Here is a 25,543-nt window from a genome sequence, read left to right on the forward strand (position 1 = left end):
AAAATAAAACTTCCACAAAGAACTATTACTAAAGGAAGTGTTAAGGGACAGAGAAGAGATGCCAATTGAGTATAGGGTAGTTTGCTGGGAAGTATTGCTTACTTGTATCTAATGAGAACGATGGTAGAAGGAACATCGATAGTATCATGAAGAAAGCTCAATTTGGAGCCAAATCATGTAGACTCCATCAGGCAGAAATAGCAAGTGAGGCATGCTAGACCTGGGCATCCCATGAGGTACAATGAAGCAACTGATTTGATGAAGAACTCTTCCACCTCAATGCTTAGCTTGGCTGCACCCAAGGTTTCAGGGGCACGAGAGGCTAAGAAGCACGTTAATGATGAAAGCCCAATTTAGATGGGCAGATCTAATTTGGCTCTGAGTTGCTAAGCTGCATTACGCTGTTTATCCACATTATGCAAATGTAATTAACTCTCATCAGAATTACAGCACATCCCACAAAGGAGAAAAAGCAATCATATTTAAACTAAGTCAGATACAAACAATAACCCTTCCAGAAATAAAGGCAGACAGTGCACAGAGATTCTGTACTTCTTAAAGAATTGCAGGGGGAGGGTGTTAAAAAAAATTTGTAGTTACCTGCCATGGCTCCAGCTGCAAGGAGATTTATACCTCCCACGTGTCCATTTTCATCAGCCAGAAGTAGTTTGCAATGAGCATAAACAGGAAAATAGATTGCAGAGAAGGGAATGTCTCGGAGGAAACAGGCTTTGGCACCCTGTCACAAGTGAGGAAATAGTGCAAAAACGGTTGTGTAAACAGGGCCATGAATGCCCACAAGGGATCCAGGGTGACACGCCCTAGGTGCTCCCTCAAACAGCATGGGGACTGATGTGGAATGGAAATGGGGGAGAAATGAGAGGGGCACAGGAACTATATATGGCTCAAAGTTTGAGAAAAGCTGGTAGACCCTGGGGACCCAGAGTTAGTTAACTGGGTAGTGATGTTATCATGACAACTAAGAATTTCCTGGCATTTCCAATGTAGATTCAGATTTTAAGGTTAATAAAAATTCAGTTCTCAAACCTCCAGGCTGTTTGTTCTGTGTGGCTTTGGTGGATGCGAGGGGGAGGGGCATGAGTGGGAACAGACTTGGAAACCCAATGTTAATAGCTAGATTCCAAAGCAACCAGCAAAGGCAGCCCCCAAAACTAACAATCAATCTATCCAATCTATACAGCACAGAGCCCATGAAGTACCAGTTAAGCTATAGGCAGTGGCAATGGAAAAGAAAGGTGACTATTCTAGGGAAGGGGAAAAAGAAACCACCAATCTTCCCTCCTCAGTCCCCATGTCCTAAACAGCAGAGATTGGGGGAACTGGGTCGAATTATTTTAGCAAAGTTTCCACGGGAATAGAAAGCTACCCAGTGATGGCTTATCTCGGGGACTGAGGAAAAATAAACACTTTCCTCAGCTTGGTCACAGCCCGGGCTATTCTACAGGCCAGAGCTTGACCTAGCCACCTGAATAATCCATCTTTGGCACTTGTTTCTCCAATGGTTGTTTTCAAAAGACAAACTCAAACATTAAAAAAAAAAAAAAATCCAAGGACTCTCTGAAGGATGATACAGGCAGAAACAGTATTAAAAAATTTAGCTCTCAAAAGGAATTTCAAAAAGGATGGAAATTGGGGGTGAAGGGGAAGGAATGTGTACAGAACTCTCTCAAGGTAGGCATCATTGGTTTACTGGTCTCCTAAGAGCCCTGTACCTGTATGATTCTAATCTAGAGAATTTCTAATTTCCAATTTGTAGCTATAGAAGCCAATTTACGCATTCCTACAGTGATAGATCTATAAATAAATCAGATGCTGTAGAAACAGTTCTCTAATAGCAGCCAAATTTACGTATTCCCACCTTATACCAGGCAAAAGAATGGAAAGAAATACTCTTCCTTGTTTAAGAAAAATAATAGCTTCTGCTCCATTACATCTGATCTGTAATGATGGGAGTAAGTATACCTGCAGGGAAGGAATCTGTTGACTGGCATTTTGCTAAAGTACAGTACACTCTGTTTTTTGTTGTTTTTTTTTTTAATGGAATTCATTATTGACAAATCCCACCACTTAACTTCTTAAAGACCTGAATTCTACCAAACTATACTACTGTTTCACTGTGGTCAAATTATTAAGACAAACAGAAGCTCCTACTGGGAAGATAACAATAGAGATAACTCAAACTCAAAATAAACATAAGACTGTTTTGAAGTCCTAAAACAGACCAAAGAGAACACCAAAGAAAGTTTCCCCAAACCTGCCATCAAATAAAAGGCTGGGAGCCCAAAGACATCGGGTCTGCAGTGTCAGCCCCCTGCTGGCAGCTTCGTAAAGCTGAAGATGACAACAGGAGGGTGTGTTTGTATATCCCACTGCCTCTAATAAAAGTGTCCTGATTTTTTCTTTTTGTCTGATTTTGTACTCAAGGGACTACCCTGCTGGACAAAATTGCTTTTCCACTTTGAGGGGAGGGGAGAAGCCTGGTTTCCACATTCTTTCACGATTCTATTGAGTACATTACAAGCTCTCTACTGAGATAACCCAAGGGAATCTACCCACCTTATACAGACCAAAAAGTCCCAGGTCCCGGAGTACATTCAGGGCGCTGACCCTGGGTCCTGTGGTGATCTCGCCAGCTACCTGCAGGCGAATCTTTACTATCTCCAGCGGATTAGTAAAGATGACTTGAGAGCCACCAGCCTGCAGGCAAGAGAGGAGAAAGAGAAAAGCAGATTTCCGAATCAGAGACCAACTGGCAGTGTTACCAAGAAAAATCCAGAAAAAGCCTCTACATGGCACCACTCTACTCCACCCTCTTCACAAGGGAACAGAGTCCCATACTTTGGCCGGTACTAGAGGAGCTCACAGGGATGATCCCAAACTCAGTTTCGAACCAATCTATGCCTGGGTTTGTTTTGATTTGAAATGTTGTCAAGAGTAGTTCTCAAACCAGTCTTCCCGGGGTCAACCCAACCATATCCAAGATGGCAAAACTAATAAACTCATTTGGAAAATAAAAGTGAAGCCAGATGAGGCAATGGGGAGCTCCCCAATGAAAGGGAAAGAGACAGTAGAAGACTGGTTGTAAGCTGGAGGTAAAAATTGGATCTATAATGGTCACTTTCCTTCTCTTAGCAAGCATTCACTTTAGCTCAGCCACCTGCTTCTGCTTCCTTGGATTGTACAGCAATTAACACAACTTTGGCCCACAGAGGTGTCTTAAGTCAGAGGGGAAAAGTCTCCCCTAGTTCAAATTCTAAAACATACTATACCGAGCAAAACTCTTGAGACAGATACACAGCTAAAAGGAGAGAATTTAGAAAGACACTTTCAGTATCAAGACAAAACCAGAAAAACTCTGCTGGGAAATGGAACATCTAGTTACCATGAGTACAAAACTGGCAAATCAAAGCTACACTCCACAATGGTGGTGAGTGACAGGGATTTGAATTTGGATAATGAGGGTGTATTTGCATCTGAAACCTGTTAACTAGTAGAGGGGGGGATAAAAAGAATGTTTAACAAAACTGCTACCAATTTTTTTTTTAGTTTTTATAAGAAAAAAATGTGTTTGTATTGGTATACGTATATACAGATATATATAAATTTTTTAAAACATATGTATGTATCTCCATAAAGTGAAAAAAACTCATTTGTACATCTTCATCTGAACTATAGCTGTTTATATTACACAATCATCACCACAGTCATATAATCATATTATACTACAGAATCATAACTTCACTGCAATAGCATGTCACACGTGGAACAGGAACCAGGAAAGGCCTCACTGGGGCACCATAATTCAGAGGTACAGAGGTTCTACAAACAATACCCTTAAAACTCACGAGCAGCCTTCATGGACCCTTCAGCACTCTACCTTCACCCGCATTCCTGTTCATGCGGGTGAAGGTAGAGTGCTGAAGGGTCCATCAAGGCTGCCCAGTCCTACTGCCAGGGGTAGCAAGTCTCAGCCCATTCCTCTAACTGTCCGGGGGCTATAAACCCCTCAACTATGCCTGCTCCAATCCTGACCCCTTACTCCTATCGACCACGACGTCCACAACCACCAACACCGACACAAGATTCCTTTCAGCTTTGTGGAAGCTTACTGTCCTGGATTCCCCAGGGCCCTAATCCTCTTTTTGTCCACCAAGCAAGGGGGTGCAGCAATTTGCTGTCTCTCTCTGGGTTTCCTGCAACTCCCCACTCAACAATCCATACATACCATTGGCACACAAGTTCCTGAATGACAACTGACCCAATTTTACATGTTGATCTGCCCGTGTTTCGTTCTCTTAATCTACTGCACTGCAGGGAGAAGGAAGCATTTCAATGTTTCAATCTAAGCAAACAATACTTTCAAAAGGATTGCTGGGTGAAAAATTATGTTAAAATGATAATCCAAGTAATTGCTCCCATAGCTAGTATTAAAAACCAAACCAATTGAAAAAGTTTACTACTTCCCTGAAATCTTTGTTTAAATAATGGTTAAAAGACTATCTTTGGGAAAATAATACACCTTATGTTCTAAACTAAAGCAGATTAAAAAAAAGAAGAATAGAAACACAAATTTTGATTATAATCCCCAAACTTTGCCACCACCAAATGGTGTCAAACCTTGGGTGCCATTCATTAAATATGGACATCATGTTTAAATAAATACAAAATCCTTTCATGTTTTTAATCATTAGTAAAGTATAACATCCCACAGAGCAGGAGTACTGCAACCAGCAGTCCCCTGCCCTGTGGGTCCTCTGCCCCTCCTCATCAGACCCTTTTGGAAATAATTGCTAGTTTATGGAGATTTGTACTCCTTTAACAACTCTTCACATTTCTTTTTGAGTGTACATGTAACATCTAACACATCAACTGTTGTATGCTTGGAAGATCTGTTACCCAGAATGCATACTAAGTCCTGACAATGCACTGGACAGAAGGACAAAGCTAAACTGACTTGCATTTACATACAGATCTGACATGTGAGCATGTAAACAAGAAAGCAATGACACTCTAGTAAGGCACACATCTATGAGTGTTTCATTTTCACACTTAGCTACTCTACTATATTTGAAGAAGGAAAACGTCTAGCAACTGCATAGTCTGTATATGCCTTAAAAATTTATATTTCAAAACACTTTATGATAGGCCTAGGAATATGGAGGCCAGTACTACCCAGAAACATTGAATAATTTTAGAAAAAATAAAGACTGTTATTTAAGTTGGCTAAAACTTCAGGTATTTCATAACACTTAAAAGGAAATATTCATGGCAAATATGCACTGTCCTTTTCTAAACTCTGAGACTGACCACTATCTCATACATGTTAAACTAGAGACAGTGGGATTGGGGAATAAAACTGGCAATTAATCCAATCGCTTTAGTAAGAAACCTAGTGACAGAACAAAGATTATGTTTTATCACATTCTTAACTGTTTCCTTTCTGAAAAACAAATACAGGAAAATATCATTTCTATTTTATTTTATTTTATATATTTTTTAAATTTTTATTTATTTATGATAGTCACAGAGAGAGAGAGAGGCAGAGACATAGGCAGAGGGAGAAGCAGGCTCCATGCACCGGGAGCCCGACGTGGGATTCGATCCCGGGTCTCCAGGATCGCGCCCTGGGCCAAAGGCAGGGGCCAAACCACTGCGCCACCCAGGGATCCCTCATTTCTATTTTAAGCTTCTACTGATTATAGTGATATTATTACATTAAAAACAGCTTTTCAGGGATGCCTAGGTGGCTCAGTGGTTGAGCGCCTCCCTTCAGCCCAGGGCATGATCCTGGAGTCCCAGGATGGAGTCCCACATCGGGCTCCCTGCATGGAGCCTGCTTCTCCCTCTGCCTGTGTCTCTGCCTCTCTCTGTGTGTCTCTCATAAATAAATAAATAAAATCTTAAAAAAAAACCAAACAGCTTTTCACAGAGAAAAGTCACAGTAAAGATAATCACAGAATATATAGAATTTCAGAAGTATTAAATTGTGAAATAAAAATATGGTAATTTTTCAGTGGAAAAAAAAAAGTATCTGTATTTTTCCAAATAAGCTAATATGTTTGCTATTCTACGAATATGCAAATATACTTGTTACTTTAAAGAGTAACAAAATTAGATTTAGAAAATGTAAATGCCCAATAAGGAAATAGTTAAGGAGAAACAATTATAAGCTCTTAAGCAATAAGATCAGGTAATAAAATTTTAAACCAAACATAAAATATAGGTACTCACTGATCACCAATATGTCAATATTAACCTAAGTTTATTAAAATTAGAATGACTTTAGTTAGAGATGAAAACATAGGTTGCCTCCTGGAAAGAGGAATGAGTACTTGAATTTTTAAAGCATACCCTATTGTTCCTTTTAAATTCTGAATCATGAAATGCATTAACTACTCAAAAACAAAAAAACTGGGGCACCTGGTTGGCTCAGTGGTTGAGCATCTACCTTTGGCTCAGGTCATGACCCCGGGTTCCTGGGATCGAGTCCCGCATTGGGCTACCCCACAGGGAGCCTGCTTCTCCCACTGTCTATGCCTCTACCTCTCTCTGTGTCTCTCATGAATAAATAAATAAAATCTTTAAAAACAAACAAAACAAGACAAAACAAACAAAACAAAACAAGAAACAGACCTGGTCTTAGAAACAATGGTTTCTTTTATAGACTACGTCCTCTCTCACATTCTACCCCATGATAAATTTGGTAATTTATATACATTAAATGCATTTTAAAAACTAGTCAGCCCTAGTTATCTATGGATCCAAGACTTTAAACAGGCTTATCTATGTAAATATGAACACCAAAAAAAGTCTAACCAAATATAGCTATGATCTGGAATAATAGACACAAAGACATATAAAATTTCAAATTAAACCACGATGATACACAGCTCTAAACTCAAATGGATTTGGTCTAATCTGACATCTTGACACTCACATTAGATAACAACACTGCATACAACACATTTGGTAAATTTTTTTTACCAAATCACCAAAATTAGCTCCTAAACTTCTAATTGTGAAATTTCCCTCTTCAATGTATTTATTCTTATAAAGAAAGGGAAGCATTAATATTGAAACTTTTGGAGGTTTTCATTTTTCAGTGCTAAGTTGTTTCTTTGTTCTAGAAATGAATTACAAATGACACAATAAAAGAGAACAGATCTCATTTTGAATGAAGGTTATCTATCTATCTATATAACAGAAATGGAAAGAATATAAACACTTCTAGTTAATCTTGCGTCACATTATTTTTTTAATGAGAAAATAAACCACCTAAAGTGGACAGCAAAAATTAGGAGAGAAAGGATGTAATATTGAGATGTCACCAGGCCTCTGATGTGCCTGAGGCCAACGGGTTGCACCAGGATTAGACCTATTCAACCTCCTGCCCTCAAAATCCTACCCCAGGGGCAGAGTCCACAAAAAGGCAGGGGACCTGGCTCTGCTTGTACTCAGTCTCCTGTTTACTTTCTTCTTTGATCTGTTTTCTCCTGTAGTTTGGAACTGTTTCCCTCCAACCACAATCGGAACAATTCATTATAAAGTCTTCCCTTACAGATTGATGAAAATCTAACTTCAGTTTGAGGCCACACCAGGAACAGAAGTGCAAAATACATGCATTTAAAATAACCAAGCTAATAAAAGTCACAGAATTAGCTGTCACCAGGACTGACTCAAGAGGAATAGGAACAGATAGTGACTGTCTCACACGCCATCAACTACACATTTTTAGATATTTTATAAAGCAATGGGAAATGCTATGGTTCCTTTCTAAAACAGCATTTCCTACTGCTTTATAAAAGAAATGGTTCCTTTCTAAAATAGCCTATGACCATGATAACTTAAAAGGAATAAATTGCAATTTGCTCATTGCTGGCTCACTGATAGAAGCCAGGGTGGTAGGATATAAATAGATAAAAACTACACATACCCCTAACGAGGGTAAAGGTGGTTCAAAACCTCTGTGTACCTATCATGAGCCACTCTGACATAAATATATGGACTCTGAACTTGTACACATATGTACGTGTGTTCATGTAAGCATGCAAGCATCAAGTTGGGAGCTTGCTGATTCCTGGGATGGCAATTAGAAATACTATTTCCAACAACTCTTAAGAGATGTGCAACTCAGTTTGCTGAGGAAGACACAGCATATGGGCTGGTTAGCTACCAGTCTTGGCCCTAGGGTTTGTAAATATTCCAACTAACAAGTGGACCTCTCATTGCACCAATGGGTGTGTACACCCATGGGCTGAAGGGAGGTAGCATGGAAGAGTAAAAAGATTCTAGGCTTGTTGATTTATACTGTCATTAACTTTGTAATCCTGGATAGATCATAACCTTCCCTCCCATTCCTTGGTTTCCTAGTATGACAACAGGGATCCTAATGATCGCCCCCCTAGACCTTACACAGCTCTTGTGCACTAATGAGAGAGCACTGTGCATACTGAAAGTAAGATATCAGGAGAAGGGATGGATTCTTCAGGAAGTATGTTCACACAGGGCTAAGAACATCTGCAACGTAAGATTACACTAGCCTTTTGCTGAGCAATAAATACGTTCTGAGAGGGCTGCCTGGGTTGAGTGTCTGCCTTTGGCTCAGGGCGTGATCTCTAGGTTCTGGGATCGAGTCCCACACCAGGCTTCCTGTGAGGAGCTCCCTTCTCCCTCTGCCTATGTCTTGCCTCTCTCTGTCTCTCATGAATAAATAATTTTTAAAAAATATGTTCTGAGTTAAAACACTTCTCTCATTCAAAAGTATGCACTATCTGAAAGAGATGATGTGATCAGGCAGGTATGTGCTCTGGTTAGAGTTTAAACATAAAAATAGGTACTTACAAATGCGACATCTTAAAAATGCATATAGGTCAGTCTATCAGTCTACTTAAACTAATAGACTTTCTGCTTTTTGACTTAGACAGACATAAATTTTTTTCACATTTAAGTTCATAGATATGTCTATGAAACACTACATAATCTTTTCTTTGAAAAAACAACCACAGAGGGGGCAGGTCAACATGGTGGTATAGGAAAACCCAGAACACACCAAATCTACAGCTACCTATAGAACAATTCTCTCTGAAAAAGACATGAAACTAGCTCAACATCTCCTACACAACGACTGATAAAAAGACCACACTGAGACATGTCAAACAGACAGAGAGGCTCACATCCAGGAGATTCAAAGGGCTGAAGTAAACTGTGACTCCTCTTTAGAAGGGCTCATGCATACACACTCACTCACCCTATGACTCAGCACAAAAGCAGCAGGTTAGAGGGCACCTAGACCACATATAAAGGAGATTCATTGGTGAGGCATAAGGCGTCTGCTGGAAGAAAAGGGCTCTGCTGGAACCCTCTCTGGGGACAAGGGTGCTGACAGGTGCAATTCTGCACTCCTCTTGCCTTGCTCGTGGGGCACTAGTGGGCATCATTTTTACATTCTTCTTGCTAGCACCATGAGCCCCAAACCTGTACTCTCCTGCAGCCTTGCTCTGCTAATCCCAGTGGGCAGGCTTACCCCAGCCCTGCCTTCTCCTGTGACTCTGGCCCTGCTAAACCTGGCAAGTGAGTTTGCCCTGGCCCAGCACTTCCATGCAGCCCTGCCAAAGCAAGTGGATGCATGCAGTCCACACAGGGGATGCCCCTTGAGCATCTGACTCTGGTGGTCAGGGGGCTGGCATTTCTGGGGCCCACAGGACTGAAACAATTGGAGACATGGTTCTTGACAGGTTACTACCCCCAGGGTACACAGCAACAGACAGAAACACACCCCTCAATCTTTCTGTGAGCACTTTTTCAAGACTGGGAGAGACAGCTGTTTTGACTAATATAGAAAAACAGAGAGTCAGGCTTAGGAAACAGAGGAATATGTTCCAAACCAAAGAACAAGACAAAATCTGAGGAAAAAAAAAATCTCAGTGAAATGGAGAGAAGTCATTTAGCTGATAAAAAGTTCAAAGTAATGTCATAAAGATGCTCATCAATCTTGGGAGAAGAACAAATTAATAAACAGAACTCCAATAAAGAGACATATAATGTAGGAAAATACAAACAAGGACTGAAAAATACAGTAACTGAACTGAAAAGTAGACTAGATGGATCAAAAGCAGATCAGATGAAGCAGAAGAAAGGATCAGTAACCTGGACGACAAGGCAGTAGAACTCACCCAAACAGAGCAACAACAAAGAAAAAAGAATCTTAAAAAGTGAAGAAGCAACTCATAGAACAACATCAAGCAGAGCAAGATTCAAATGTAGGGGTCCCAGAGTGAGAAAAGAGAGAGAAAGGGACAGAAAACTTATTTGAAGAAATAATGGTTGAACACTTTCCTAACCAGGGAAGGGAAACAGACATCCAGATTTAGGGAGCCCAGAAAGTTCCAAAAGAGATGAACCCAAACAGATTTAAACCAAAACACATTATAATTAAAATTTCAAGAGTTAAAGGGAGAATCTTAAAAGCAGCAAGAGAAAAAGAACTTGTTATATACAAGGGAACCCCATGAGACTATGAGCAGATTTTTCAACAGAAAATTTGCAGGCCAAAAGTGCTGAAAACAAAAACCTTCCAACCAAGAATACTCTACCTAGAAAGATTATCATTCAAAACTGAAGGAGAGAGGGATGCCTGGGTGGCTCAGGGGTTGAGCATCTGCCTTTGGCTTACGGCATGATCCTGGAGCCCTGGTAATGAGTCCCACATTGGGCTCCCTGCATGGAGCCTGCTTCTCCCTCTGCCTATGTCTTTGCTTCTCTCTGTGTGTGTCTCTCATGATTAAATAAATAAAATCTTTAAAAAAAAAAAAGAACTGAAGGAGAGAGAAAATTTCCAGACAAGCAAAAGCTAAAGTGCATCACTGCTAAACTGGCCTAAAAAGAAATGTTGAAGGGACTTCTTTAAACTGAAAGAAAGGGTCCTGATTAGTAACAAAGTAACATCTGAAAGTAAAAATCTCACTAATAAAGGTAAATATATAGCAAAGTTAGACCAACCACTTATAAAGCTAGCATGAAGGTTAAAAAATAAAAGCAGTAAAAATCAAACAAGAAACTATAACAATTAAGGGATACACAAAATTAAAAGATGTAAAATATGACATCAGAAACATAAAATTGGAGGGATAATAAAAATGTAGAATTTTAGAATGTATTCAAACATAGCTTGCTATCAACATAAAATAGACTAGCATACATATAAGCCAACATATATAAGCCTCACCATAATCATAACGCAAAACCCTATAGTAGATACACAAAAGATAATGAAAATGAAATCTAAACGTAACACTAATGAAAATCATCAAACTATAAGAGAGAGCAAGAGAAGAAATAGAATCACTACAAAACACCCAGAAAACAATTAACAAAATGGCAATAAGTACATACTTACCTGTAATTACTTTAAAACATTTTTTAAAGATTTATTTATTTGAAATGGGGGGAGGGATATAGAGAGGGGAAAGCAGACTCCCCACTGAGCACAGAGCCCAACATGAGGCTCGATCTCACAACTCTGAGATCATGACCTGAACTGAAACCAAGAGTTGGACACTTAACTGACAGCCACCCACGTACCCCACCTACCTGTAATTACTTTAAACACAAATGGACTAAATTCTTCAATCAAAAGACACAGAGAAGCTAAATGGATTAAAAAAAAAAAAAAAAAAAAACAAGACCCATCTATATGATACTTAAAGAGATTCATCTCAAATGTAAGAACGCACATAGACTACAAGTAAAGGGCTAGAAAAAGATGTTTCATGCAAATGAAAATCAAAAGAAAGCTGGGATGGCTATACTTATATTAGACAAAATAGACTTTAAAACACTGTAATAAAAGCAAAGATAGGCATTACACAATGATAAAAGAATCATTCCAGCATGATTATGTAACGTTTATAAACATTTGTGCACTCAACATAGGAGTACCTAAACATATATAGGAAATATTAACAGGCGTAAAGGGAAAAATTGACAGCTATACAGTAAGAGTGGGGGATTTTAATACTTACGTCAATGGACAGATCATCCAGACAGAAAATCAATATGGAAAAGGCAGCCTTAAAGAATACATTAGACTAGATGGACTTAATAAGCACATACAGAACATTCCACCAAAAAGCAGAATATACATTCTTCACAAGTGCACACAGAACATTCTCCAGGATAGATCACGTTACACTACAAAACAAGCCTCAATATAGTTAAGAAAACTAAATCATATCAACCATCTTTTCAGATCACAATAGTATGAAACTAGAAATCAATCACAAAAAAATTTAAAAAGGAAATATCACAAATATGTGGAGATCTAACAACATGCTACTGAACAACCAATGAGTCAACAAAGAAATCAAAGAAAAAATTTAAAAATCTCGAGACAAATGAAAATACAACACAATCTATGAGATGCAAGAAAAGCAGATATAAGAAGGCAGTTCGTAATGATACAGACCTACCTCAAAAAACAAGGATAATCTCAAATAAACAATCTAACTTAATACCTAAAGAACTAGGAAAAAAAGGAACTAGAAAAAGAGGAACAAATGAAGCCCAAAGTCAGTACAAGGAAGAAAATAATAAGAATCAAGGCAGAAATAAATAAAACTAAAAAGAAAACAGAAAAGATCATGAAACTAAGAGCTGATTCTTTGAAAAAATAAACAAAACTGATAAACCCTTAGCTACACTAAGAATAAAAGAGGGCTCAAAAAAATAAAATCAGCAATGAAAGGGGGGGAAGTTATAAACCATACCAAAGAAATACAAAGAATCATAAGACACAACTACGAAAAATTATATGCCAACAAACTGGGCAACCCAGAAAAAATGGATAAATTCCTAGAAACATACAACATTCAGTCTCTCAAGACTGAATAATGGAAAAATAGGAAATCTGAATAGACTGATTACTGAGAAGGAAACTCAATGAGTAATCAAAAACCTCCCAACAAACAGAGGTCCAGAACCAGACGGCTTCATTGGTGAATTCTATGAAACATTTAAAGAAGAGTTAATATCTATCTTTCTCAAACTCTCCCAAAAATTGAAGAGGAGGGAATGCTTCCAAACTCATTTTACGAAGCCAGCATTACCCTGATACCAAACACTAAACAAGAGCACCACAAAAAAGAAAATGACAGACCTAAATCCCTGAGGAACACAGACGCAAAAACCCTTAAAAAATATCAGTAAACTGGGTGACAGGCATTGAGGGGGGCACTTGATGGGATGAGCACTGGGTGTTATGCTATATGTTGGCAAATCGAACTCCAATAAAATATACAAAAAAAAGGAAATTTAAGAACTAAATATATATATATATTTATATATATAAATATACACGCGCCAAATTAAAAAATACATTAAGAAAATCATACACCACGATCAAGTGGGATTTATTCCATGGATATAAGGATGGCTTAACACCTGCAAATCAGTGTGATACACCACATCAACAAAATGAAACCTAAAAATCACATGATCATCTTAATAGATACAGAAAAAGCATATGGCAAAATTCAGCATCCATTTATGACAACCTTCATAACTAAGATCACACTCAAAAAAAAAAAGTCACACTCAATGGTGAAAAACTGAAAGCATTTCCTCTAAGATCAGGAACAAGAGAAGGATGCTTTCTTTCACCACTTTTATTCAACATAGAATTCAAAATTTTAGCCAGAGAAATTTGGCAAGGAAAAGAAACAAAAGGCACCCAAATTGGAAAGAAGAGAATAAAATTCATTATTTGCAAAGGACATGAGTTTATATATCAAATCTGAAAGACCACACAAAAACTGATTAAACAAATACAATAAAGTTTCAGGATACAAAATCAATATACAAAAGCCTGTTATATTTTTATACACTCACAATGAACTATCAGAAAGAGAAATTAAGAAAACAATTCCACTTACAATTGCATCAAAATGATTAAAATACCTAGGAATAAATTTAACCAAGGAGGTAAAAGACCTGTACATGAAAAACTACATTGATAAAAGAAATGGAAGAAGGAAGGATATTATGTGCTCATGGACTGGAAGAATTAATATTGCTAAAACGTCTGTATTACCCAAAGCAATCTATAGATTCTAGTGCAATCTCTACCAAAATCCCATGGTATTTTCATAGAAATAGAGCAAACAACCCTAAAATTTATATGAAACCACAAATGATCTTGAGTAGTCAAAGCAACTCTGACAATGAAGAACAAAGCTGGAGACATCACACTCCCTGATTTCAAACTATATTCAAAAATGATAGTAATCAAAGCAGTGTGGTTTGGGCATAAGAACACATAAATCTGTGGAACAAAAAGAGTCTAGAAATAAACTCATGCATATATGTTCAATTACTTTAGAAGAAAAGAAGAATTATACAATGGGGAAAGGAGAGTCTCCTCAATAAACGGTGTTGGGAAAATGCACAGCCACGTACAAAAGAATGAAACTGCACCACTATCTTACTCCAAACGTAAAAATTAACTAAAAATGTGTTAAATACTTGAATATAAGAGCAGAAACTATAAAACTCCTAGAAGAAATCATAAGTGGCAAGCTCCTTGAAATTGCTCTTGGCAATACTTTTTGGATCTGACTCCAAAGTCAAAGGCAACAAAAGCAAAAAAAAAAAAAAAGAAAGAAAGAAAACAAAAGAAAAAGAAAAAAAAAGGTGTGTGGGGGGGACTACATCAAACTGAAGAGCATTAATACAAACGATTTTAAAAACATATTATGAACAGCTATACACCAATAAATTAGGCAATCTAGAAGAAATGGACGCATTCCTGGAAAGCCACAAACTACCAAAACTGGAACAGGAAGAAATAGAAAACCTGAACAGGCCAATAACCAGGGAGGAAATTGAAGCAGTCATCAAAAACCTCCCAAGACACAAGAGTCCAGGGCCAGATGGCTTCCCAGGGGAATTTTATCAAACGTTTAAAGAAGAAACCATACCTATTCTCCTAAAGCTGTTTGGAAAGATAGAAAGAGATGGAGTACTTCCAAATTCGTTCTATGAGGCCAGCATCACCTTAATTCCAAAACCAGACAAAGACCCCACCAAAAAGGAGAATTACAGACCAATATCCCTGATGAACATGGATGCAAAAATTCTCAACAAGATACTGGCCAATAGGATCCAACAGTACATTAAAAAAATTATTCACCATGACCAAGTAGGATTTATCCCTGGGACACAAGGCTGGTTCAACACCCGTAAAACAATCAATGTGATTCATCATATCAGCAAGAGAAAAACCAAGAACCATATGATCCTCTCATTGGATGCAGAGAAAGCATTTGACAAAATACAGCATCCATTCCTGATCAAAACTCTTCAGAGTGTAGGGATAGAGGGAACATTCCTCGACATCTTAAAAGCCATCTATGAAAAGCCCACAGCAAATATCATTCTCAATGGGGAAGCACTGGGAGCCTTTCCCCTAAGATCAGGAACAAGACAGGGATGTACACTCTCACCACTGCTGTTCAACATAGTACTGGAAGTCCTAGCCTCAGCAATCAGACAACAAAAAGACATTAAAGGCATTCAAATTGGCAAAGAAGAAGTCAAACTCTCCCTCTTCGCCGATGACATGATACTCTACATAGAAAACCCAAAAGTCTCCACCCCAAGATTGCTAGAACTCATACAGCAATTCGGTAGCGTGGCAGGATACAAAATCAATGCCCAGAAGTCAGTGGCATTTCTATACACTAACAATGAGACTGAAGAAAGAGAAATTAAGGAGTCAATCCCATTTACAATTGCACCCAAAAGCATAAGATACCTAGGAATAAACCTCACCAAAGATGTAAAGGATCTATACCCTCAAAACTATAGAACACTTCTGAAAGAAATTGAGGAAGACACAAAGAGATGGAAAAATATTCCATGCTCATGGATTGGCAGAACTAATATTGTGAAAATGTCAATGTTACCCAGGGCAATATACACGTTTAATGCAATCCCTATCAAAATACCATGGACTTTCTTCAGAGAGTTAGAACAAATTATTTTAAGATTTGTGTGGAATCAGAAAAGACCCCGAATAGCCAGGGGAATTTTAAAAAAGAAAACCATATCTGGGGGCATCACAATGCCAGATTTCAGGTTGTACTACAAAGCTGTGGTCATCAAGACAGTGTGGTACTGGCACAAAAACAGACACATAGATCAGTGGAACAGAATAGAGAATCCAGAAGTGGACCCTGAACTTTATGGGCAACTAATATTCGATAAAGGAGGAAAGACTATCCATTGGAAGAAAGACAGTCTCTTCAATAAATGGTGCTGGGAAAATTGGACATCCACATGCAGAAGAATGAAACTAGACCACTCTCTTTCACCATACACAAAGATAAACTCAAAATGGATGAAAGATCTAAATGTGAGACAAGATTCCATCAAAATCCTAGAGAAGAACACAGGCAACACCCTTTTTGAACTCGGCCATAGTAACTTCTTGCAAGATACATCCACGAAGGCAAAAGAAACAAAAGCAAAAATGAACTATTGGGACTTCATCAAGATAAGAAGCTTTTGCACAGCAAAGGATACAGTCAACAAAACTAAAAGACAACCTACAGAATGGGAGAAGATATTTGCAAATGACATATCAGATAAAGGGCTAGTTTCCAAGATCTATAAAGAACTTATCAAACTCAACACCAAAGAAACAAACAATCCAATCATGAAATGGGCAAAAGATATGAACAGAAATCTCACAGAGGAAGACATAGACATGGCCAACATGCATATGAGAAAATGCTCTGCATCACTTGCCATCAGGGAAATACAAATCAAAACCACAATGAGATACCACCTCACACCAGTGAGAATGGGGAAAATTAACAAGACAGGAAACAACCAATGTTGGAGAGGATGCAGAGAAAAGGGAACCCTCATACACTGTTGGTGGGAATGTGAACTGGTGCAGCCACTCTGGAAAACTGTGTGGAGGTTCCTCAAACAGTTAAAAATAGACCTGCCCTACGACCCAGCAATTGCACTGTTGGGGATTTACCCCAAAGAGACAAATGCAATGAAACGCCAGGACACCTGCACCCCGATGTTTATAGCAGCAATGGCCACGATAGCCAAACTGTGGAAGGAGCCTCGGTGTCCAACGAAAGATGAATGGATAAAGAAGATGTGGTTTATGTATACAATGGAATATTACTCAGCTATTAGAAATGACAAATACCCACCATTTGCTTCAACGTGGATGGAACTGGAGGGTATTATGCTGAGTGAAGTAAGCAAGTCGGAGAAGGACAAACATTATATGTTCTCATTCATTTGGGGAATATAAATAATAGTAAAAGGGAATATAAGGGAAGGGGGAAGAAATGTGTGGGAAATATCAGAAAGGGAGACAGAACGTAAAGACTGCTAACTCTGGGAAACGAACTAGGGGTGGTAGAAGGGGAGGAGGGCGGGGGGTGGGAGTGAATGGGTGACGGGCACTGGGGGTTATTCTGTATGTTAGTAAGTTGAACACCAATAAAAAATAAATTAAAAAAAAAGAAAAAAAAGAAAAGAAAAGAGCATTTACACAGCAAAGGAAACCATCAACAAAATGAAACCTACTTGAATGGGAGAAGAAACTTGCAAATCATATAGCTGATAAGGGGTTAATATCCAAACTACATAAAGAACTCTAACAACTCAACAGCAGCAACAACAATAATCCAATTAAAAAATGGGTAGAGCATCTGAATAGCATTTTTCCAGAAAAGATATACAGGTGGCCAATATGCACATGAAAAGATGCTCAACATTATTAATCACCAGAGAAATGTAAATTAAAGCCACAATGAGCTATCATCTCACACCTGTCAGAATGACTACTATCAAAAAGATAAGAAATAATAAGTGTTGGTGAGGACATACAGAATAGGGAAAACTTGTACACTGCTGATGGGAATGTAACTGGTATAGCCACTACAGAAAACAATATGGAGCTTCCTCAAAAACCTAAAAATAGAGCTACTATATGATATGATACTATATGATATGATACTATATGATACAGCAATATTACTTCTGGGTATTCATCCAAAGAAAAAGAAAACACTAATTTGAAAAGATATTAGCATCCCTATGTTTATTGCAGCATTATTCACAATAGTAAAAGCATAGAAACAACCAAGGTGTCCATCAATGGATGAATAGATAAAGATTAGGTGTATGTATGCAATGGAATACTTCTCAGCCAGAAAAAGCAACACAGATGGACTTTGAGGGTATTATGCTAAGTGAAATAAAGCAGTGAAAGACAAAAAATGTAGGATTTCATCTATCTGTGAAATCTAAAACAAAATAAATTAACAAAACTCACAGGTGCAGAGAACAGATTGGTGGTTAGCAAAAGGGAGGAAGATTAGAGGAGCAGGTAAAATAGGAGATGGGGGGTTAAGACAAAGAAACTTCCAGTCATAAAATAAGTAAGTCATAAAGATGTAAAATATACAGCATGGTAACTATAGTCAACAACATAATGCATACTATGTAACTTTTTATGGTGGGGGGGACTATACTTATTGTGGTAAACACTTCCCAGCTTATACAAATACTGAATTGTGTTGTACACCTCAAACTAATGCTATATGGCAATTATAACTCAATAAAAAAAACACACAGACACGTTAAGATAATAGGTGAGTCATAGACTGGGAAAAATATTCATAATACATATTTCTGACAAGGGATTACATCCATCATGGATAAAGAATTCCTACAAGTCAATAATAAAATACATAAATAACATAATGAAAATAGGCAGAAAACTTAAACAGATACTTTAGAAAAAAAGATATACAAATAGCCAATAAACACATGAAAGGATGATTAATGTCTTTAAGCATCAAGGAAATGCAAATTAAAACCACAGTAAGATATCCTTTCACACGAACTTGAATGACTAAAATAACAAAGACCAAGACCATCAAATGTGTGTCAGGATGTGGAGTAAGAAAGACAAACACTGCTAATGAGACTGTCAGATGGTCCATCCACTTCAAAGAACGTATCTGGAGTGCCTGGGCGGCTCGGTTAAGCATCAGACTCTTGGTTTCAGTTGTGGTCATGATCTCAGGGTCTTAGGATCCAGCTCCACCTGGCTCCCAATCAGCACAGTATCTGCTTAGATTTTTCCTCTCCTCTCCCTCTGCCCCTACTCCCCTCAAGTATGCATGTGCGTATGCACGCACTCTCTCTCTAGTAAATAAATAAATCTTTAAAAGCATTACATTGAACATATCTGTAGTTTATTTTACTTAGATATTCACCCATCAAAAAGGTTGACAGATTTGTACAGGAATTTTTTTTTTTCATAATCCCAACATTTTAGCAGGTGTTTTTTTTTTTTTTTTTTTTTTTTTTTTTTAAGAAATGGAAAAGCTGATGCTAAAATTTATAAGGAAGAGCAAAGTGACAATAGTCAAAATAATTTTGAAAAGCAAGAACAGGGTAGCCCCGGGGGTGCAGTGATTTATGCCACCTGCAGCCCAGGGCCTGATCTTGGAGACCCCGGATCGAGTGCCACGTCAGGCTCCCTGCATGGTGCCTGCTTCTCCCTCTGCCTGTGTCTCTGCCTCTCTCTCAATCTCTCTCTCTCTCTCTCTCTCTTTCCTGTGTATTCTCATGAATAAATAAAATCTTTTAAAAAATCCCACTTTAAAAAATTTTTTTAATTTAAAAAAAATAAAAAAGAACAGCAAGAACAAAGTTGGAGGACTTATACCATTTGATTTCAAGATATACTACAAAGCTATAGCAATCAAGACTGTGGAATTGGCAGAAAGACAAGTAGATCAGTGGGACAGAACAGAAAAAAGATTCATGTTCAACTGATTTTTAATAAAAGTTTTTCAAGAAGTGATAATGAAACTATTGCGCACTAGCCCATACCTTGCATTATATATAAAAGTTAACTTGAAATTGACTATATAGCCTTGGGTTTTTTTGAGAGAGAGAGCACATGTGTGCAAGTGGGTGGGAGGAAGCATTGGGGGACAGAAAGAGAGGAAGGGAGAGAATCAGAATCCCAAGCAGGCTCCATACTCAGTCCCATATGGAGCTCCATCTCATGATCCTGAGATCATGACCTAAGCAGAAATCGGGAATCAGACACTCAACTGACTAAGCGATTCTGGTGCTCTTATAGTAGCCTTATTTATAACAGACACAAACCGGAAACCCAAATGCCCATCAACAGAAGAACAAATAAGCAAACTGTGGTCAATTCATGCAGTGGAATAATAGTAAAAATAAAAACAAAAAACCGGGGCACCCGGATGGCTCAGTTGTTGAGCATCTGTGTTTGGCTCAGGGTCCTGGGATCGAATCCTGCATCAGGCTCCCCACAGGGAGCCTGCTTCTCCCTCTGTCTATGTCTCTGCCTCTCTCTGTGTCTCTCATGAATAAATAAATAAAATCTTTAAAAAAACAATAACAAAAAATAAACTACTGATAAACACAAAATGACAAGGATGACTCTTAAAAACTCTTTTAAGCAAAAGAGGCCAGCCATGAAACGATGCATTTTGTATGATTTCATTTATATAAAATCCAAGAAGAAACAGGATTAATATCAGAATAGTGGTTACCTAGAGGAACAGAAAAGTGATTGATTGGAAAGAGGTATGAATGAATTTTCTGGGGTGAAACGTTCCATATCTTACACCTTGAGTGGTGATTTCATGGGTTATACAACTGTTAAAAATAATTGAGCTGACATCTAAAATATGCTAATTTTTGGTATGTTAATTATACCTAAATAAGTGATCATATATATGTATATACATTCAAATATATGCTAAATTTTTATTTTATATACATAATAAAGATTCTTAAAAAAGGATGAAAAGCCTCTACAAAGTTGAACGGGCTCATTTAGATTTATTTTGACATGTGAAGAAGGCCTGGATTTGAATCTCCAAGAGAACATGATCAAATAAAAGGAGTTGATCTTAAAATCAAAATACTTGGGGCTCACATGAAACCAGAATATATTAGCTGTGTGATTTGGGGTGAGAGCTAACCTTTCTGAGCTTCTGTTCCTTATGTACCTATTTCACAAGAAGCGACAAGGTGCATTTTAAAGTATTTTGAAAATTCTAAGTTGACATTAAAGTATTATTCTTGCTCACAACAGATATCATAATTAAGCACTGAATTATATTTATGTCTGATATGGACATGTAATATGCATGTGTACACAGATATGTATGTATTTATACATATACATAAACTTCCTAATAGAAAAATAATAACATATGGCCTGATAAGAATAGCTTATCTATAAGAACAATGGGAAAAAATTATTTGAAACCAACTGTTATATATATGCTACACATACAACATCCATAATATATATTCATGAATAACTGTATATACAAATACACTCTTGCCTCAACACTACCTAAAGAAGGGTCAAGCAACTGTTATACCTAAAGGTTGATTTATAGATACTACAACAACAAAATTTATACTAGCACATCTATATTATCATAAATTCTGAACTACTAAGTCTTTTCTGAGAAGGCTTTGCTACACAGAAAGTTGGTTAATGTTCACACTGAAGACTTAAAGTTTGAAAATGCACATTGTTTATACTTCTAGAAGTATATACTTCTATATCCCCAAAGGTTAAATTCTATTTCTACAGTGAGATATTCTGCTGCCTTTAAAAAGTGAGAGCAGCTTGCATCTCTAATCAGGAAATCAGTCAAAAAATTTTCCATCTGATTTAAAAAAGAATGTGTGCGTATGTGTGTACAGACACATGTACATGAGCATGTATACATGTGTATAAGAACATTAGAAGGAAATATAACAGGACACCTGAGTAGCTCGGTCGGTTAAGTGTCTGCCTTCAGTTCAGGTCATGATCTCGGGGTCCTGGAATTGAGTCCCATGTAGGGCTCCCTTCTCAGCAAGGAGCCTGCTTCTTTCCTTCCAGCTACATCTCTCTACTCCCCTCCTCAATTGTGCTCTCTACTCCCTCTCTAATAAATAAAATCTTTTAAAAAAAAAAAAAAGGACATACACCAAAATGTTGACAATGAAAAATAAAACTGTCATTTGGTAATCTCTATGCTCAAGGCAGAAGGCCCTAAAATATTAAGATTAATAATTTGTGTGAAAGATTGAAGACCTAAATATAAGAGCTAAAACTATAAAACTCTTAGAAGAAAACAGAGGTATTAATCTACATGATCTTGGATTTGGCAATAATTTCTTAGATATGACACCAAAGCACAAGCAACAAAATATGATTAAATTGGACTTCATTAAAATCTAAATCCAATTCTTCAAAGGACACAAAGTGAAAAACATTAGAAATCACATGTCTGATAAGGGACTCTAAATAAAACTCTTAAAACCATAACAAAAATAAGATCTAAGGATTGGATATTTTTGTTTCTTGGTCAATTTATTATCTAGTCAATGAACACCATTTTTTCCCTAAAGGACAGCATTTTCTTTTTTTTTTTTTTTAGGACAGCATTTTCATAGCAGAACTTCTCTCCTATACATAGGGAACTCAGAGCTCAGGTCCTAGATGATCCTTCTGCTGAGGTAAAATCTATACCAATACTGACTACTCAGTTTAAGCCATTTCTTCTGAATTAATCTGCATTACGTTCACACATTTTGCAACAGGTTAACACAAGGTACATCTTTCAAATTGAGTGATTTTTGGAAAAACAGCACTGTTCTCAGCTGGTGATATAGACCGCATTTAGCCAAACATCCACAGGGCCCCTGAACATCATATCACCACCACTACCCAGGATGGTGAGGGTTCTCATGATCAGGCTCACAGTCAGCCACTCTTCCTAGTGTCTATCTGGTGGTAGCCGCTTACCAGGTTTCATTCGGTAAAGAGAGCATTCCTATATTTCACAATGCCCAATATTCTTTAAACAGAGACTTATTCATTTTGTTTAAGGCTTTATTATCTGTTGCAATACACAGACATTGGGAGAAGTGGTAGATTATGCTTTATTTTTATTTTTTTTTAAGATTTATTTACTTATGATAGAGAGAGAGAGAGGCAGTGACATAGGCAGAGGAATAAGCAGGCTCCATGCCGGGAGCCCGACGCAGGACTTGATCCCAGGATTCCAGGATCGTGCCCTGGGCCAAAGGCAGGCGCTAAACCGCTGAGCCACCCAGGGATCCCCCAGATTATGCTTTATTTTTTTTTTTTTTTTTTTTTTTAATTTTTTTTATTTATTTATGATAGTCACACAGAGAGAGAGAGAGGCAGAGACACAGGCAGAGGGAGAAGCAGGCTCCATGCACCAGGAGCCCGATGTGGGATTCGATCCCGGGTCTCCAGGATCGTGCCCTGGGCCAAAGGCAGGCGCTAAACTGCTGCGCCACCCAGGGTTCCCCCAGATTATGCTTTAACAATCATTTACACTATAGTGTGACTGAATTCATCAGTACAAACTCAATAATTACACATTTTCTTTCCTCCCTGAATGGAGAGATTTAGGAAAAAAGAAGGAAGCATAAAATGTTTGAGGTGAAGAACTGCAGACTACCTCATCATTCTGCCTTGAGCCCAACTTGTCTTTTTTTCATGCTGTTGATTTCCAACTAGACAATCCATCACAGTTCTCAGAAATGAGTCATGATTAAAGAAGAGATTTAGAATGTCAGCATGACCCTCCAGGCACCCTAGACTTCAACAGAAATTCCCAAAGTTCAAACCTAGAAACAGGGTCCACAGTAGGAAAAACAAAGGAACCAAATATCTGATTACGGTTTAACCACTTAGGTCACATGTCAGACATGGGAACAGGTCAGTTTCATGGGCAAAAACCTCTGGGTATAACAAAGGGAAACAGAAATAATGAGCTACATGGAACAGAAAGAGCATGACTTAGGAGATTTCTGGCAAACGTGTGCATGAGCAGTGGCAAAACTGAACTGAGAAACTTCTTAACGAAACTAAAACTAAAACCACTGAGAAAAAATACTTAGGATTCGCAAACATTCGCTCATTTGAAGAGAAGCAATTACAGCTTCTCATTGTGGTAAAGGAAGAGGAGAAACTACATTTTTCGTGATCTGATTAAACAAAGGTCTTATTTTTATGTTCATTATTTGTCCTTCATAAAAAATGAAAGTCAGCCAAAGAGGTGAGTTTTCTTCCTGAAAATGCACTTGGATGGACATGTGTGCAAACATACACACAAATGCACATATATACATACATACACACTTGCACACGCATGCACACACACACACACACACACACACACAGCCCAAGTCACCTTTTCAATAGGAACTTTGCACAAAGGTTGCACAAAGGTGAGGACCCAGGTATGTACCAGGCTGACAAATCTCATCAAAAAGAATCCAGTGCAGCCGCTCTCTCTCTGACCCTTGGGGCATCTTTGCTGAATTAAAAGCTGCAAAGGTCATTGACCTCATCACCTCAAGTTCCACAAGCAACTGAGGAGGGTTTAGCCAGGACTGTCAGCCAGTTCAACTGGAAATTATTAAGGGTTTCAGGGACAAAATGGACTAAATAAGTCTTAAACAATTATGTAGTAACAAATTTGAAATGAACACCACAAATAAAATTAGTTGAGCTACAAACTTAGATTTGAGAATTGGTCCAAATCCAATGTCATGCTCACACTTTAAAGAGAGAAACCTTTGTGCTCTAAGTAAATATAATCTGAATCTCTGCATTCAGAATTTGATAGCCTTAACATAATTATGGATATTTGCTATAACCTCTGGTCCCTAAAGAAGGAAAATTATAATCATACCACAATGGTTTACTCAGTCCTATACCTAAAATCTAAGAGCCCGATTAATCAGTCATCTCACACTTAAAGTTCCAGACAATGTAAATGTATGGGAACTTTATCCACTACTCTTATTTTCTGTGATATTTAAGAATCAGAATTAGAACTTTAAAAAGTGTGGAAGGTAATGTCAGGAGCTTCTAAGAGTCAGAGCTGATAAAAATACTACCTCATTTCTTCACTCAAAACCAATTAGATCGTGCAATGATATTAAAAAGCATTCTTTACAATCACTGAGAAAATCTTAGAAATCCTTGAGTTCAGAAAGAATGTCACTCAGATATTATATCTAATGTGCAAAAAAGATTAAAGGAACATACTTGCCATGAGAAATGCCCAGTATTAATACTTACACAACCTCCAGCAAGGATTTCTGCTAAAAGTGGAATGGAGCCATCTCTTCTGGTAAATTTGTCCCGGACAAAATCATTAACCTAATCAGAAAGACAACATCAGTTAACCAGAATCCTCAACCACTTCCTTTACTGGTATGTTTTTGGTTTTCCAAGTCATCAAAATATCAATCTCATGATAAAATTAAAAATTATCAAATGCTTATATGTTTGTTGAAAGCTTTACAAACATCGTGATAGTGTGCCAGTCTCAGCAGCATCATCATTAATTTTTGGCTTAATGATAATCTAAACAAAATGACATAAATTCAA

The 25,543-nt window shown here is 37.7% G+C and overlaps 1 protein-coding gene across 4 annotated transcripts in view; it reads right to left on the minus strand.

Annotated features, from left to right (window-relative positions):
- The window catches only part of SLC25A12 (solute carrier family 25 member 12), a 206,338-nt gene that overhangs the window by 5,539 nt on the left and 175,256 nt on the right, over window positions 1-25,543 (minus strand). For all 4 annotated transcript variants that reach the window (XM_025460184.3, XM_025460180.2, XM_025460181.3 and 1 more), the window contains 3 exons: window positions 25,232-25,312; window positions 2,578-2,718; window positions 601-739 (listed from right to left, as the gene is read on the minus strand). In XM_025460184.3, the coding sequence (XP_025315969.1) occupies window positions 601-739; window positions 2,578-2,718; window positions 25,232-25,312 (361 nt within the window). The remainder of the gene's footprint in view (window positions 1-600; window positions 740-2,577; window positions 2,719-25,231; window positions 25,313-25,543) is intronic.

Source organism: Canis lupus, chromosome 36 (assembly GCF_003254725.2).
Source record: "Canis lupus dingo isolate Sandy chromosome 36, ASM325472v2, whole genome shotgun sequence".
NCBI classification, from domain to species: domain Eukaryota; kingdom Metazoa; phylum Chordata; class Mammalia; order Carnivora; family Canidae; genus Canis; species Canis lupus.